General features: G+C 34.2%; 1 protein-coding gene across 5 annotated transcripts in view; it reads left to right on the top strand.

The window, feature by feature from the left end:
* CFH (complement factor H) overlaps positions 1 to 16,742 on the top strand; it is a 260,381-nt gene that overhangs the window by 199,172 nt on the left and 44,467 nt on the right. For all 5 annotated transcript variants that reach the window (XM_047705714.1, XM_047705716.1, XM_047705717.1 and 2 more), the window contains exons 2-7: positions 2,494 to 2,679; positions 3,021 to 3,126; positions 6,725 to 6,801; positions 8,382 to 8,573; positions 10,286 to 10,456; positions 12,971 to 13,141. In XM_047705714.1, coding sequence (XP_047561670.1) covers positions 2,494 to 2,679; positions 3,021 to 3,126; positions 6,725 to 6,801; positions 8,382 to 8,573; positions 10,286 to 10,456; positions 12,971 to 13,141 — 903 coding nt within the window. The remainder of the gene's footprint in view (positions 1 to 2,493; positions 2,680 to 3,020; positions 3,127 to 6,724; positions 6,802 to 8,381; positions 8,574 to 10,285; positions 10,457 to 12,970; positions 13,142 to 16,742) is intronic.

Genomic DNA, 16,742 nt, shown 5'->3' with positions numbered 1-16,742 from the left:
AGAAAGTTTTAGTGGGGCTTATTATAGTGTCAGTCTGCTATTGTTGAATTCTCTCTCTTTTTGGTTTGTTTGAGAATGTGTTTCTATTCTCCTTCATTTCACAGTATGTTTTCCCTGGGTTCAGTTATCTGTTGCCATTTATTTTTCAGCAGTTTTGAAATGCCAGAACATTGTCTTCATGCCTCAGTTGTTACTATTACAAACATACTGTTATTTTTATTGTTCTCCTAAAAGAAATGTGTGTTCTTTTCTCTGTCTGCTTTTAAGATTTTGCCTTTATCTTTGGTTTTCTGCAAAGCCTCTGTATAGTTTTTCTTCGTATTTACCTTTTGATTTGTTGTGGATTATTTGTGGGTTTTTTTGTTTTTCTTGTTTTGTTCTGTTTTTGAGCTTTTGAATCTGAGAGTTGATTTTTTTCACCAATTTTAGAAACCTTTGAGCTAATCTTTCTTCAAATATTTCTGTCTTTTCTCTTCTCTAGTTTTGGAATTTTATTTCGATGTACACCTATCACTGGACTCTGCTCCACACATTTCTTGTACTCTCCTTTATTTGTTATTGGTGTTTTCTACACTTTTATCTTTCTGTATTCATTTTGGATAGTTCTACATCAATATTCTTCAGATTTAATATGTTTTTGTTCTGCTATCTCCATTTCATTCTTAAGACCATTCAATGCATCCTTATTTTGGATATTTATTTTGTAATTTTAGGATAACACATGATTATTTTTAGAGCACCAATTTTCTTTTGGATATCTTTGTCTTTTTACTCCTTTCATCTATTATTTTCCTGTATTTCCTTTAACATACTTAAAACAGCTATTTTAAAGAAACTTGACACTAATTCCAACATCTGGATCTGAGTGTCTGCTCCTATGAGCCATTTATTTTTGCTTTATTTCTTGATCACATGTTTTTGCTTCTTTATGTGTCTTTTAATTTTTATCCAAAGCTATACATTTTATATAAAATAAATGTAATGATAATGTTTATATTACTTACCGCCCATTGACAAGTGTTTGCTCTTTCTTGATCTAATCAAGAAGGTGAACTCAGATGGGTCTGGGTTGCACTTCTATTTTGAGTTAGTCCACTTCGGGTTTCAAAAGTCTCAAGGTAGAGACCTTCTTGGGTTTTTATCAAGTACCTGGTTGGTCTCCTCTTTCATCATCCCAGAACACTCTGAGAGATTCATCCTGCTTTTCTGATGTTTTGATCTCTGCTCTTAAATCTCACCCCAAGTGACTTTGAAACTGTTTTGATGAGGATTCAGTTGTGTATTTGAAGTAAGATCCTTTTCTTACCAGCACTTTTTCTATGAGACTATAGGAACTTCCATTCCACTCTTAAGAAACAACTTATATTCCAGCAGAGCACCCTCATTCTGCAGGGTTTCAGAATTTTTCATGTTAGACATGCTTCCAAAAGTTTGTCTCACTTTTATTTTCCTATCACATTCCTCTGTTCAGGCAAAGCCTGGCAAACATGACCAGTTAAGAAATGGCCGAAAACTATATGTTTGCATAAAACGGGCGCTTCCCACTTTGGTTTAGTTCATGTGATCCCTTTTCTCCTCACAATTTCCGTTTCCTTTCAACACATACACACACACACACACACACACACACACACACACACACACACGAGTTTGTTGTTTTTCCAATTGGCAGTAGGAATGTTGTTCTGTTCCATCCTATTCCATCGTCCTTGGAATGTTCCCATTCAAGTTTGTATCATCTTGCCATGCTTTATTTTTCAAGATAGAATTTATCTACCTGCAATGTATATTATACATTTATTTATTTACTTATTTAATAACTAACTTCCCTAGTAGAATGGAAAACCTTGAAAACGGGTACTTTATCTTTTTTAAAATTTATTGTTTTATCTTCAGAACTTAGAATAGTGCCTAGTACATATTTTCCAAATCAATGAATGAGTAGTAGAATGCAGTGCAGCAATAAGAATAATGTATACACTATCTCCCCCAAACTCCCTGGCTATGAGGTCAGAGGTAGCAAATGTTTCCTTATGTTCATTTTAAAACTTTCCATTTGTACATAAATTTCAGCTGGCAGATATTGCCAATAATCTCACCTTTGATGACTTTTGTGTGTGTTGGACTTGCATTCCCAAAGGAAGTCACTTTTAGCTTTCTACAGTGGATGTCTCTATTATTCCATAATCTTCATGAAGTGGCATGTACTTGCAGCTTCTCAATTTATTTTTATGTCTAATGTAGTGATAAAATATTAAATAGAATATTTTGATTAAATATATAGAAAAGGAAAACAATTTCTATGGAAAGCTTTTTTTACAAACTTATATTGTTTCAATTTCTGTAAGGTAAAAATATATATGTTATATATTTTAAGACATAATTTTGGATGGACCTGTAACACCATAGGTATTTTTAAAAGCAAAAGTAACTTAAACATATTGTAAATTTAAATAAGCACTTTAAGCACTTACTTTTTTTTATTGTTTATAGATTGCAAAGAACCCCCTCCAAGAAAACAAACTGAAGTGTTGTCAGGTACCTGGACTGCACAAACATATCCAGAAGGCACTCGGGCTACATATAAATGCCCACCTGGATTTAGAACTCTTGGAGCTATTATAATGGAATGCAAGAATGGACAATGGGAGTCTCTTAATCCATTGAGGATATGTCGAGGTAAATAATTCATACATTTGTGATATTTGTAAAAACTTTAGTTATGAAAATCCTGAGTGTTTGATATTGTAGCAGTACTAGCTGAATTATATCACAACTGTCATTTAAATACAAAATCATATACCATCATTATTCTTAATAAGGTGTTGTAATCTTCTAAAATTAAAAAAAAACAACCATACAGATAAGTTTAATTTTAAAATGATAATTGACATTTTTCACTTTTGCACATCTTCAATTATGTCCACTGATATAATATCAAATGTCATTTTTCTTGAACTCCTACATAAGATGTGATTCCCCATGTTACATAATAATATCATTATTTTTTTTCATTTTAGAAAGGCCCTGTGGACATCCTGGGGATACTCCTTTTGGTTCTTTCCAACTCGAAAGAGGAGAAGAGTTTGTATATGGTGCAAAGGTTGTTTACACATGTAATGAGGGGTATGTAGTCAATATTAAAAGAGGTTTATAATAGAAAAAGTTATAATTTAGGTAGCAAATAAGAATTGTACTAATTAGTATATTAAGGTTACTTTATTTTTCTATGAGCATTTTTATAAGTACCATATAAGTAGACTGAAAAATTAAACTATAATGGAAATGATTATATTTGGATACCAAGTTACCTCCTCAACATTGAAAAATTAAAATGAATTATAATTACTCAGGTTGAGTATAGTTATAAGAGGGCTAGAAAATAATATACATATAGATAAGAGTTTATTCCAACAAGTTCTGACTACATTCTATTATGTGCAGAGTATATGGGAGTTCAATATGTCCTGGACAGAGGGAATGATAACAAAATCAGATTACACAGCACCTCCTTTGATAAAAAACTTATAAAATGTAGAAGACGCAAATATTTTACACTGATATAATAGTAACTACCATTCTTTAAGTCTCCATGGTCTGCAAATTATTCTTGTCACATGGACCAAAAATGCTACTACATTCATAGTCATCAACTCTCTGTTCTCTAACCACCGACTGGATGTTCATGACTAATCTTAACACTATGATACCTCTTCAGTGTTCTTGATTTCTGTTATTCCTAGGCAGGTCAAAAATTGTTTTGAAGAAAGTTTCATACATGAGAAAAACAATTTCAGTACAATTTTATGATACATAAATATAAATAGGATCAAGAAATTACAAACTGAGGCCTCCTGGGTGGCTTATTCAATTAAGTAAGGGTCTGCCTTCAGTTCAGGTCATGCTCCCAGGTTCCTGGGATTGAATCTAGTGTGGGGCTCCCTGCTCAGCAGGAAGTCTGCTTCTCCTTTCTTTTTGCTCTCTTGATCTTGCTCTCAAATAAATAAATAAATAAATAAATAAATACATTTTTTAAAAGTAAATTACGAATTGATTCTAATTATTTTCATTTATTTCTTGATTTGAGGCAATAAAATATAATATTTTAAAGCTTGGGCTTTGGAGTAAGCTTGCATTCCAAAACACCACAACTCAGTAACTGTATTATCATTTTAATGACTCTTAACTCCCATTTTCTCAATTCTAGAAATAGAAACACAGCAGGTGCATCATAGTACTGGTGGAAGAAATAAATATGACACACACTGAAGCCCTTTGAAGAGTGCCTAAGATATTGTTACCCAATAAGTCTTAGTTCTTATGAATTAGACCTTGGCCACTACCTGAGGGAGATATTTCCAAGACTTTTTTAGCCCAACTTTCAATTATTACTGCTGGCTTTAATTACACATGACCAAATAGATTTCCAATTGCTCACTCTTCACCTCTGAAATATCCCTCTCAATCCAGGCTAGTCTGGCACCTTTAGGTTTCACATTTGACAAAGGGGTCAAAACTCGGGACACCTGGGTGGCTCAGTCGTTTAAGCCTCTACCTACCCACTTAGGTCATGATCCCAGAGTCCTGGGATCGAGCCCCAAGTGGGACTCCCTGTTCAGCAAGGAGCCAGCTTCCCCCTCTGCCTACCGTAGACCCTGCTTGTGCTCTCACACTCTCTATTTCTCTCTTCCTCTCTCTCCTTCTGGTAAAGAAATAAAATCTTCAAAAAAAAAAAAAGGGGGGTCAAAACTCATAGACTCTTTCTACTAGATTCCCTAAATCTCAGTAATAAAAAATATTTATAATTTGATAAAAGAAATTTTCCACATATTAACCTCTGACTCTGACTCTGCTTAATTCATCTTTGCTTTCTTCTGCTTGTGTAAATTATGGGTAAACTCTGCTAGAGACTCTCTAAGAGTAACAATCTCCACTGTTCACCTTGGGCCTCCAAAACGGACTAGATATTCATCAGTGAATTAAAAGTTCTTGGACCTTACAAATAAGCAAGCATCACTATTGTATGCTATTTTTAATATTTTTGAGGGATTATTTTACCTATCTGAAGGACTGTAACTCTTTTGACCCAGCTGTGGAATCAGTGTAGAATGACTTTACTGTGCCTATTGTTCTGCCAGTCAACGGACCCTCTTTTGACCCCTTGTCCTCATCCAGTTTTCTCTTCTGAGTACCAATTTAGCTGAATACTAGCCATTTATCAGGATATTCAACATGGATATCCAGTTTCAGTATCCTAGAGGTGGGTAGTTTTAAGGAAGGATTCTACAAAAAGTTTTTCTGGTATTTTGCCTGGCTGGGGTTGCAGAAACATGAGCTGTTACTTTTCCCCAACCACATTTGGACAATCTCTTTTTCTTCCCTCTTTCCCTATATATATGGGCCTTAGGCAGTTTTGTGTAGCATTTTGCAGAATTCCTGAAAGAGCTTTGGGGAAATGGGTGGGTTTCCGGAAATATGCTTTCCACGTTGGAAGGGGTTACAAGGAGAGGAGACAGAGAAGGAATTTTAATAGCCAATTGTTTTTCCTTTATATAACAGAGTCATAGAGTAAATATTTGACTTCAAGTTCTGTGACTCTCATTGAATCTATTGAAATGTTTTCTTCCTTTAGAAAGTTAGGAACAAATCAATATCATTCAAATAAAGCTTATTTTTTGAGGGAGAAAGTTTTTCTTTTTTTGTGTAATGGGTGAAACAATTCTTATATGCAGATAAAGGAAATAATTGTCGAGGTATAGTTATCTAGAAGTTTATAAAAATTCTGTTCTCAAAATTCTCTCTCTTGGGTTTATCAAAATGCTGTCCATTATTTTGTTTTTGAGAAAAAGTTTTTACCTCTGGCTGTTCACTGTAATATTAAGAAGGATGCTTTACCTTGATCTAAAGCATCTGGTAATGATTGTACATTTTGCATCTGTCCCAAGAATATCTCATTCAAGTAAAGCATTGTAGATTTTTAAGGATGGGCTTAATGTGTTATCACAGTTAGATAAATTTGACATTGAATAGGTTATATATACAGACTTGTCTCGATGACTTACACTCTGGAAAAAGTTAATTAATTAAAAATAATAAAAATTTTAAAATAAAAAATAAACCACATGCTAAGAAATTTGGGCTAGTGCTATCCTTGATTATGTTAAAAGTCCAAAATGTTTCACAAATATCATAATTGTGGAGGGTAAGAGTATAGAACAAAACTGGAGGAAGGGTAACATATTGCTAGCTCTTGATTACTACCATGTTTCTGGTTTGGGGTTTGGGTTCAAGGAGGTTATAACATTGTTCAGTGTAACTAATTGACTGACTCAGTGAAAAGATAAAAGGATATTGTGCACAAAATCATAATGAGTTTGTGTTATGAACCAAGGATTATGATTATTCCAAGTCCATGTGCCTGAGGACTTGAGGGCCTTTCTTAAGTGAAAAAAGAAGCTTAAGAAAGAAAGAAAAGAAATTTAAGAAAGAGAGAAAGAAATTTAGGAAAAAGAAAGAGAAAAGAAAGAAAGAAAAGGAAAAGAAAGAAGAGGGGAGGGAGAGAGGGAAGATGGAAGGGAGGAAGGAAGGAAGGAAAAAGGAAGGAAGGAAGAAAATGCATATGCTGTTAATTTTCTCTGAAATGGAGTTTCTGGACATTCAGAATGGTATCAAAATTGCATATAAATACACATTAGCTCACCACTCTGTTATTTTTGATTTTCAGGTATCAGTTGCTAGGTAGGATTAATTTCCGTGAGTGTGAACCAGATGGATGGTCCAATGATATTCCTCTTTGTGAAGGTATACGTAAAATTGATTTATCAATATATTCAAACATCAAAGATTTTTTTAGATGTCTTACATTAAAATATCCTTATAATTTGTAATTAAATTTTTTTACTTAAAGTATTTTTGTTGCTTCTAATATAGTACAGAATGAATACCTAGGCATTATTTTGTGTTTCATTAACCAAATATAAATACAGACTCATCGGATCTAATAGTCTAAGTATTTGAGATTAGGGAATCTAAAACCTATTTTCTTTTCCTTTTGGAGTCTAACCACTAGAAAATAACACAAGTATCAGAATTTCAGCTTTATTAATGAAGACTTTCTCACCCAATAACCACACAAATGCAAGGATCTCGGGTAACAGCTGAAGTGAAGAACATGATTTAGACATTTCTCCCCTCTTGTGTGACAAGGAAGATTTTCCTGTGGTCTTAGTCTTATTGAAAAGAGACGGGAAGTGAGGGAGAGCTCTGCTTTTTCTTAGTGACTCATAAATCAAAGAATGAGAATGAGAAAATGTAAATCTTATTTCCAAATTTTGAGCTAGTAATCCCACTCTCTAGTCATCATGGAAATAAGAGAAATGAGTCAGAATAGTCTTTCTTAGTTCCATGCTGAGGAATAAGTCAAGAGGGAAAGGGAAGGAGGAGTAACAGAGGAAAGGATATAGGAAGGAAGGGAGAGGTAGAGAGGGAGAGGGGGAGGAGGAGAACCATGAGGAGGAGGGGAGAGGAGGAGGGCAGGGAGGAGGAAGAAGAAATGGGATCACTCAAAAATCCTGTTACCTAAAGAAGAGAATGAAAGATTCCATTTCATCTATGGAATGGAAATGTGGAATGAAGATCTAAATGCTTTAAGAAATTTCATCTATGGAAATGTGGAATGAAGATCTAAATGCTTTAAGAAATTTCTAAGCTGGAATCACCTGAGGTGTTTATTTAAAGCTGAAAATTTTGGGTACTAAAAACTTACTAAACCAGCATCTCTTGGGTAATAGGGCAGGGAGACAGGGAGATAACCATAGAATTTCCATTTTAATTCTACCCTGGATGATCCCACTATAAAATCAAGTTAAAATGGCATAACCTAAGAGATATTGGAAAATATTAAGTAAAATCAAAAGGATTACTCAAATTACTTTGAGCACTGACCTGGAAAAGGAAGGAAAATTAAGTACTATCTGTCTATTGAAGTAAATAGAATCAGAAAGTTTGCTTCTATATCTTTTAGGGATACAGCATTATATTATTCTGGAGTTTAGGTGAAAATTTTTGTTTAATTATCCCAAGCTTTATATTTTTCAATTATTTAAGAAACACTTGTTTGTTAACTATAACAATGTAAACTGTCATTCAAAGAAGTAATTTTCTTTGTCCACTCTCACAGAAAAGAATGAGAGAAGCTTATTGTTTTTTTTAACTTACTAGCCTTTATATCCAACAGTTTTATCAAATGCTTCTTTAAAAAAATTAAGTAATTTCCCCAATCTTACTTTGCTGATGATTTTATCCATCTATGTGAATATATACATACATTTCATAGTAAAGTTGTTAAATTCTATTGGGAAAAATTTTATTTATTCTTTCAGTTGTTAAGTGTTTACCAGTGACAGAACCAGAGAATGGGAGACTTACCAGTACTGCATTGGAACAAGACCAAGACTATACTTTTGGACAAGTAGTACATTTTCACTGTAACACAGGCTACAAGCTTGATGGGCCTGCAGAAATTCATTGCTCAGCAAATGGTGTTTGGAGTGGAGAAACACCAAAATGTGTAGGTAAGATACATTTACTGTTCATGGGATTGATTTTAGTTTTTCTTATGAAAATATGCATTCTCATATATTGTGCATCCTTAAGAATATGAATAACACTAATACCTAATACTTATTGAGCACTTACTATTTGCCAGTAATTGATCCAAGTTCTTTACATATATCATTCCATGTTACTTTCAAAATGTCTGTGATTTATGCACTATACTCTGTTTTATAATCAAGGAAACTGTGGTGCAAAAAAGTTAAATCCCATGACCAAGGTTATCATGGCATAAATGGCAGAGTTAAGAGTCAAACCTTGATCATCTGAAACCAAAGTCCATGGTCTTAACCATAATTAAATTATGATTGGTTTTCATGCTCAAATAGAAGAGTGGTCTGCACAAGTATGGGAGGGCAATTTTTAATATTAATTAATAATATTAATAAAATTTAATAAGGTCCTACTGGTCAGCAATTTTTTATATTGGCCTATAGAATAGACTTTCTTTTCATTTGAAAAGTGAAAATATCATTATTTATTTCCACTGAGGAATCGCAATGACCTTCTGTGCTTGAATAATACTTCTAGAAAAGGGTCCTGGTTTATATATACACTGCAGGTTTAGATAAGCATGTGGAACTGAATTGCATCCACTAAATAAATTTTTGCCTTTAAAAAAAGTTCTATAGTAAACTGTAAGTCAAGATTTCTTTAGTTATGATACTGCTAACCGGTATATCATGACCAGTTTGATGACTGGGCTTTTGTAATGAAACATTATGATCAATTTATTTAAAAGTGCCATACTTCATTTTACCAGTACTTGTGCAAAAGAAATTTCTGCCATATCTATTTTTAACATTATCTAAAAATCTCTTGGTTATTTTCACTTAGTCTAGCTATCCAACAGTGAGATGCAAAGAAAAGCATCCTCTTCTTCAAAACTCTTTCTAACAAAACCAGTTCCTCAAATCAGTGATGGTAAACCTATTTATATTCAACACAGCAAATACTATATGTTCTAGAGGTTCGCAGACAGGGTTTCCTTCTTAAAACTTAACTTCTGTGGTTAGTGAAACTTTCCTGGAATAACTGAGGTATATTATTCAAATGAAGTTGAGGAAGGGGAAAGCATACCAGTCATGGGAACACACAGAGAGGAAAGTACAAATACAAGGACCCTTTTGTGACTATGAGTCTCCCCTGTTCTCATGTGCTTGGGGAACATGTAGGATGCAAGTAGGGGTAAGTCAGTGATGGAACTGAAGATAGGCCAGTAGAAGGTTCTAAAGTGCTCCATGTCATGCTGAAAAGATTGCCTTTTACTCAGACTGAATTGGGAATCAATGGAGGATTTTAAACGGAGCAATGAAGGGACAAGAAAAAGGCCATTAAGTTACAAACAGGAAAACAGATTAGAAAGATGGGAAAATTGGATTTGGGAAATTAGTTACTGTTGCTATAATCCCAGAGGGAAATGTTTGAGAGAAGATGGGGTCAAAGATGATGCCAGTTTTTGTTTTTTGTTTTTTGGGGTTTTTTTAGACAGAAAATTTGAATGGATACTGATGCCGCAAAAAACGTCAGTTACTTTTCAGTGATGTTAGAAATTTTGATTGGTTGCCTGATTTGCCTAATGGAAACAGAATTTGTTCTAAATATAACTATGTCTTTGACAAGATCATTTAATATATAACAAACATTTTGGAACTTAATCCCTTCCATTTAGAAATTTCCTGCCAAAAACCAGAAATTGCAAATGGACAGTCTTCTTCTCCGAAGCAAGTTTACAAGGAAAATGAACGACTTCAATATAAATGTAACAGTGGTTATGAATACAGTGATAGAGGAGATGCTGTATGTACTAAATCTGGGTGGACTCCAAGTCCTTCATGTAAAGGTGATGTTATATTTTTTCTATACATTTTGCCGTATAGTTTGTAAGTGGTCTTCATGCATATACTCCTTGTAGTTAAGCAGTTTATTTTTTTCTCACAGTGGAGTATTAATGTTTATAGAAATCAATGATTATAAAGACAATATACTTAACATTTTGTGTGCAGTGCCCATTTTGAGATCAATTAGTATAATTCTCTCATTCTCAAGACAGAGATAAAAGGATGAGAGACATTCAATAGCTCATTAAGTAGTTGGTCTGGGGTCAAAAAGCAAGTCTAGATCAGAGCCAGTGTTGTAATGGGCTTCCTAATTCCCAGCTATATACACCTCCCAGATTGTTCTTGTAAACCCCATAATTTTGCTTTAAAAAGTAAATTTTATTAATACCAGATGAGGAAACCCTCCATTGACAAAATGGCATTAAGTGGAAGTAACTGGAGATTTCATTAACCATAGACCTAATATGAATCAACAGTGATGATGATATTGGGGGGAAAAACAAAAACAAAAACTCTTTTAGGCTTCAGAATGGAAGGATGTTGTACAGAGCTAGAATCCTTCTCAACTGTGTTTAGTGCCCACCAAAAGTTATGTCTGGAATATTGTGTTCTGCTTAGCTTACCTCATTTTAAAAGAGGTGGTTTCAAAACCAAGACCTAAAAGAGAGAATGTAGATAGTTGAGTTTAAGAAATCATATCATGAGAAGAGCAAGAAGATACAGCTTAGCATGGTAACAACTGTGTTGAGATATTTGCACACATTTATGGAAAAGAATGAATCAACTTATGTTGAGAGCTGCAGCAATGAGTGAAACAAGTAACATAAAATCAGAGGTCGAGTGCCTTTCTAAAAGGGTGAGTTTTACGTATATTTTCATACTGTGGGCCAGGGTGGGTGGGGAGATGGTAAGAAGAGTTGAACTCTTAAGAGCCCTCTGAACTTTTTAATCATATGATTCATAATTACATGTACACCTTGTTCAATGATCCTCTTCTGCAAAAACTAGAGCTAGCTTCTGAGTTGATTTTATTCTTTAAAAAAAATTTTGGTTGGCTTTTTCTAATTTTAAGTAAGTTCTACACCCAATATGGGGCTTGAACTCACAACCCTGAGATCAAGTATCACATGCTCTGCTGACTGAACCAGCCAGGAACCCCCTCCCCCACAAGGGAAAAAAAAATGGTTGAGTTCACAAACAGCTCCTTGGAAAATATACCCTCCGACAATTGAGTGACCTCCATTTTCAGGCATTATTAAGAAAATATTTTATGAAGAGGTTAATGAACACAGAACAATAATCACTCACATTAGATCCATGTTCAGCTGTTGGTGTGTGGGGTCCAGCTGTTTGTCTTCATGGCATTCATGGTTCCTACACAAAGAAAATGGGTGCACAAGTCCTCTGGCATTAACTTCTGTCACGTGTTTTACTTCCAGAGCCCCACCAAAATATTAGATGCTTAAGTTATCTATCCAGTCATCAAAATATAATTTATAAACCACTTACTTTGGATGAGTCCCCTTGTCCTGTATAAATATTAGAATAAATCATCATTCCAAGTTCAATGAACATTAGACTAAATCATCATTCCAGGTTTCAATGAAGTTACCTACTTTAAAGTAAGACCTCAGAATCTGAATCCAACTTTATTTTGACATAAGTTAATTTCCTATTTATGCTCACTTCCAATGTAGGTCTGTTAGGGATTCTGTTCATTATATTCACTGTACGAACCAAGGGATAGAGACATCATCTTTCCATGGCTTTCCCTAATCACTGCAGCTATGGAGAAGAGAATATTAAAAAAAATAAAAATAAAAATCACAGAATGGCTTTTTAAACTTCCTCCCTGAAGGGAAACATGATACTTTACACTTATTTCATTGTCTTATGCAAATCATAGGGCCATGTCTATTTCAAATGGGTAGGGATATGCAGTCCTACTGTTCTGGAAAGGAGAGTCCTGGAATATTTTTTAAGAGTCTGAATGAGAACCACAGATATCAAGGCAGCTGAAGAACAGTTGGAAAGAATAGTCAAAGTGATATGTCATGAATTTATTGCCACATATGAAATATCATGATGTATGTGATGACTTGGAGAAAGAGGTTTCAAGAGTCTGCATGGCTCAGTTGGTTAAGCATCTCCTTTGGCTCAGGTCATGATCCTGGAGTCCCAGGATGGAGTCCTAAGTCAAGCTCCCCATGCAGCAGGGATTCTGCTATTCCCTCTGACCCTCCCCTCTCTCGTGCTTTCTCTCTCCTACTCTGTCATTCTCAAATAAAATCATAAAAGAGAGAGAGAGAAAAGTCCAAGGGGCACAGATATATCAGATGAGAGATATAGTGGTGGGACATGAGTGATTATGGTGGGAAGAAGATGAGACTATTTTAATCCCTTTAGTGCTGTGACATGGACAAAAAAAATATCCAGCTTCCTTTATTTTTATGTATGTGATTATTTTAATGGGTGGTGATTTCAACATTATCCACATGTCCTTATTTCTTTTTCAGAAGTAGTATGTGGTCCTCCTCATATTCCAAATGGTGACTACACACCAAAAGCCATCCAATACAGACCTGGAAATGAAATCACATATTACTGTAAAAAGGACTTTTATCCAACTGGTAGAAATAAAGCAAGATGTTCTGATAAACGCTGGGAACCTCCTCCAAAATGTTCTTGTAAGTTCCATTCATACTTTGACCTGCTTTTTAATTCTGAAATTACTGTCTCTTAAACAACAACAAAAATGGGGACACAATAAATCCAAATATTTGCCTTACCCTGTATGTAAAGCAGAGGCTTCAGAGATATTCTTTTCTCTTCAAAGTAAGCAATTCTAAGCAGGATCAAAAACATGGTTTTGAATATTAAAAATTCTTTACTTTTTGCTATTTAATGTTAAATATGCATGTGTATGAACATAAATTTCTCTAAAGTAATTTTAATATCTGAACTAAAACATTTGGTAAGACTAGAATGTATTATTTATTTCAGTGTAACAAATTCCCCTCAAAATACATTGTCTTCAAACAACAAACTTTTATCATTTCCAAGTTTCTATGCGTCAGGAATTTGGGAGTGGCTTAGATAGCTACTTCTGAGCCAGACACTTCTTGTGTTGTAGTCAGAATGTTGACCCCGACTACAGTCACCTGATGGCTTGGCTGGGCTAGAGGATCTGCCTTCAAGATGGCTTACTCACCAGGTTTTTGGCAGGAAGCCTCAATACCTTACCACGTGGTCATCCCCATAGTCTACTTGAACAACAGCTAACTTTCTCCAGAGCTCATGATCTGAGAGATGGAACCCTCATACCATTTATGAACATTGTCCCTTTAACCATATCTGGTCTCTAGAAGGGAGTGTCTAAGTCTACCATACTCAAGGGGAAGAGAATTAGACTCAACATTTTGGAGGGAGGAAAAGACACTGTGGAATTTTCTAAAGCCATCCCATGTAACAAAATGACATTCAATTCAACAAGGTACTGTATTTTATTTCTGGAGATGTTCCCTCTGCCATTTTCTTTACATATCCACAGTTGGTTGTAAAGGTATACGATACTTAAACTGAACAATACATGAATAAAAAATGTCATGATACAAATAATAGGTCAGCGGTCTCAATATTAATTTTAGGCATAAGTCCTGAATGAATTTTCAAATCAAAAACACTTAAAGAAGATCCCATCATCACTATGAAACAGACTTTAATGTGTAAAACAATTATAATGAAAATATTGATTGATAGATTGAAATATACTTGACATATAATTTTATCTTAGTTTTAAGTATGCAATATGATCTGATATTTGTATATACTGTGAAATAATTACAAACAGATTTCTAGTTAAATCCATCACCATCATAGTTACAAATATTTTTTTTCCTTTTGAGAAAACTTTTAAGATCTACTCTCTTAAAAACTTTCAAATATACAATGCAGTATTAACAACTAGAGTCACCATGCTGCACATTACATCCCCATAATTTAATTATTTTATTCCGGGAAGATTGACATTTTTATTCCCTTTGCGCATTTCTGCCACCCCCGTGCCTTGCCTTTAGCAACCACCATCCTATTCTCTTTATCTAAAAATTTGGTATATTCAGATTCCAAATATAGCTCATATGGTATTTTTCTTTGTCCTCTTTATTTCACTCAGCATAATGCCCTCAAAGTCCACTTATGTCATCACAAATGGCAATATTTCCTTCTTCTTTTGGCTGAATAGTTTGTGTGTGTGTGTGTGTGTGTGTGTTACATTTTCCTTATGCACTCATCCAGCAATGGACACTTAAGATTGCTTCCATATCTTGGCTCTTATAAATAATGTAGCAGAGAACATGGGGTACATATATCTTTTCGAGTTAGTGTTTTCCTTTCTTTCAGATAAATACCCAGAAGTAGAATTGCTGGATTATATGGTAGTTCTATTAATTACTTGAGAAATCATACTGTTCCCATATTGGCTGCACCAATCTATATTCCCACTAACAGTGCAGAAATGTTCCCCTTCTCTACATCCTCACCAACACTTCTTATTTTTTTCTTTTTGTTGACAGCCATTTTAACAAGTGTGAATTAATATCTTATTGTGATTTTGTTGTTGTTGTTGTTATTGACTTGTATGAGCTTTTAAAGTATTTACCCCTTATCAGATAAATGATTTGCAAGTATTTTCTCCTATTCAATAGGTTGCCCATTCAGTTTGTTGATGGTTTCCTTTGTTATGCAGAAGTTTTTAGTTTAATGCAGTCCCACTTGTTTAGCTTTGCCTGTGTTGCCTTTGCTTTTGGTGTCAAATCTAAAAAATAATTGCCAAGACAAATGTCAAAGAGCTTATCCCCTATCTTTTCATCTAGGAGTTGTATGTTTCCAGGTCTTACATTCAGCTCTTTAATCCATTCTGTGTTAGTTTTGGTATGTGGTGTAGATGGTGGTCTAAATTCATTCTTCTGCATGTGGCTGTCCAGTATTCTCAACACCATTTATTGAAGAGACTGTCCTCTCCCCACTGTATTTTCTTGGCTTCTTTGTCATAAACTATCTGACCTTATCTGCATGAGTTTATTTCTAGGCTCTCTATTCTGTTCTGTTGAGCTATTTGTTTGCTATTATGCCAATACCATACTTGGTAACTTTGTAATATAGTTTGAAACCAAGAAGTATGATGCCTCCAGCTTTGTTCTTCTTTCTCAAAATTTCTTTGATTCTTTGGATTCTTTTGTGGTTCCAAACAAATTTTAGGGTTGGTTGTTCTATTTCTGTGAAAAACGTCATTGGAATTTTGATAGGAATTGCATTGAATCTATAGATTGCTTTGAGTGGTATGGACATTATAATAATATTAACCCTTCCAAACCATGAACATGGACTATGTTTCATTTATTTGTGTCTTCGATTTATTTCATCATTGTCTTCTGGTTTCAGGGTACAGATCTTTCACCTCCTTGGATACATTTATTCCTAGATATTTTATCCTTTTGATGCTATTGTAAATGGGATTGTTTTAGTAATTTCTCTTTCTGATAGTTTATCATTAGTGTATAGAAACACACCACATTTTTGTACATTGATCTTGTATCCTGCAATTTCATTGAGTTAATTTATTAATTCAAACAAGTTTTGGTGGTGTTTTTAGGGGTTTTCATGTATAATATCACATCATCTGAAAATAGTGAGAGTTTTACATCTTTTCTAAGTGGGTGCCTTTTATTTCTTTTTCTTGCCTGATTACTCTAGCTAAACTTCTAACACTATGTTCAAAAAAAAGTTGTGAGAGCGAGCATTCTTATCTTGCTCCTGATCTTAGAGGAAAAGCTTTTGCTATTGAATATAAGGTTGATGTGAGCTGGTCATATATAGGTTTTATACACTGAGAGGTGTGTTCCCTCTACACCATGTACACTTTGTTAAGAGTTTCATCATAAAAGTTATTGAATTTTATCAAATGCTTTTTGTGCAGCTATTGAGATGATCATAGGATTTTTATCCATCATTTTGTTAATGTGGTGTATCACATTGATTTGTGGATATTGAACCATCCTTGTACCCCTGAAATGATTCCTACTTGATCCAAGTGTATTATCCATTTAATGTATTGTTGAATTCAGTTTGCTAATACTTTGTTGAAGATTTTTACACCTAATTTTTTCAGGTATTGGCCTGTAATTTTCTTTTCTTCTGGTGTCTTTCTCTGGTTTTGGTGTCAGGGTAATGCTGGCCTCATAATATGACTTTAGAAGTGTTCCCTAGTTTTCTATATTTCTGAAGAGT

The sequence above is a fragment of the Lutra lutra genome, chromosome 15 (genome assembly GCF_902655055.1).
Source record: "Lutra lutra chromosome 15, mLutLut1.2, whole genome shotgun sequence".
Taxonomy (NCBI): domain Eukaryota; kingdom Metazoa; phylum Chordata; class Mammalia; order Carnivora; family Mustelidae; genus Lutra; species Lutra lutra.
Note: the sequence above shows the minus strand (reverse complement) of the source record. Positions and strands in the feature narration are given on the sequence as shown.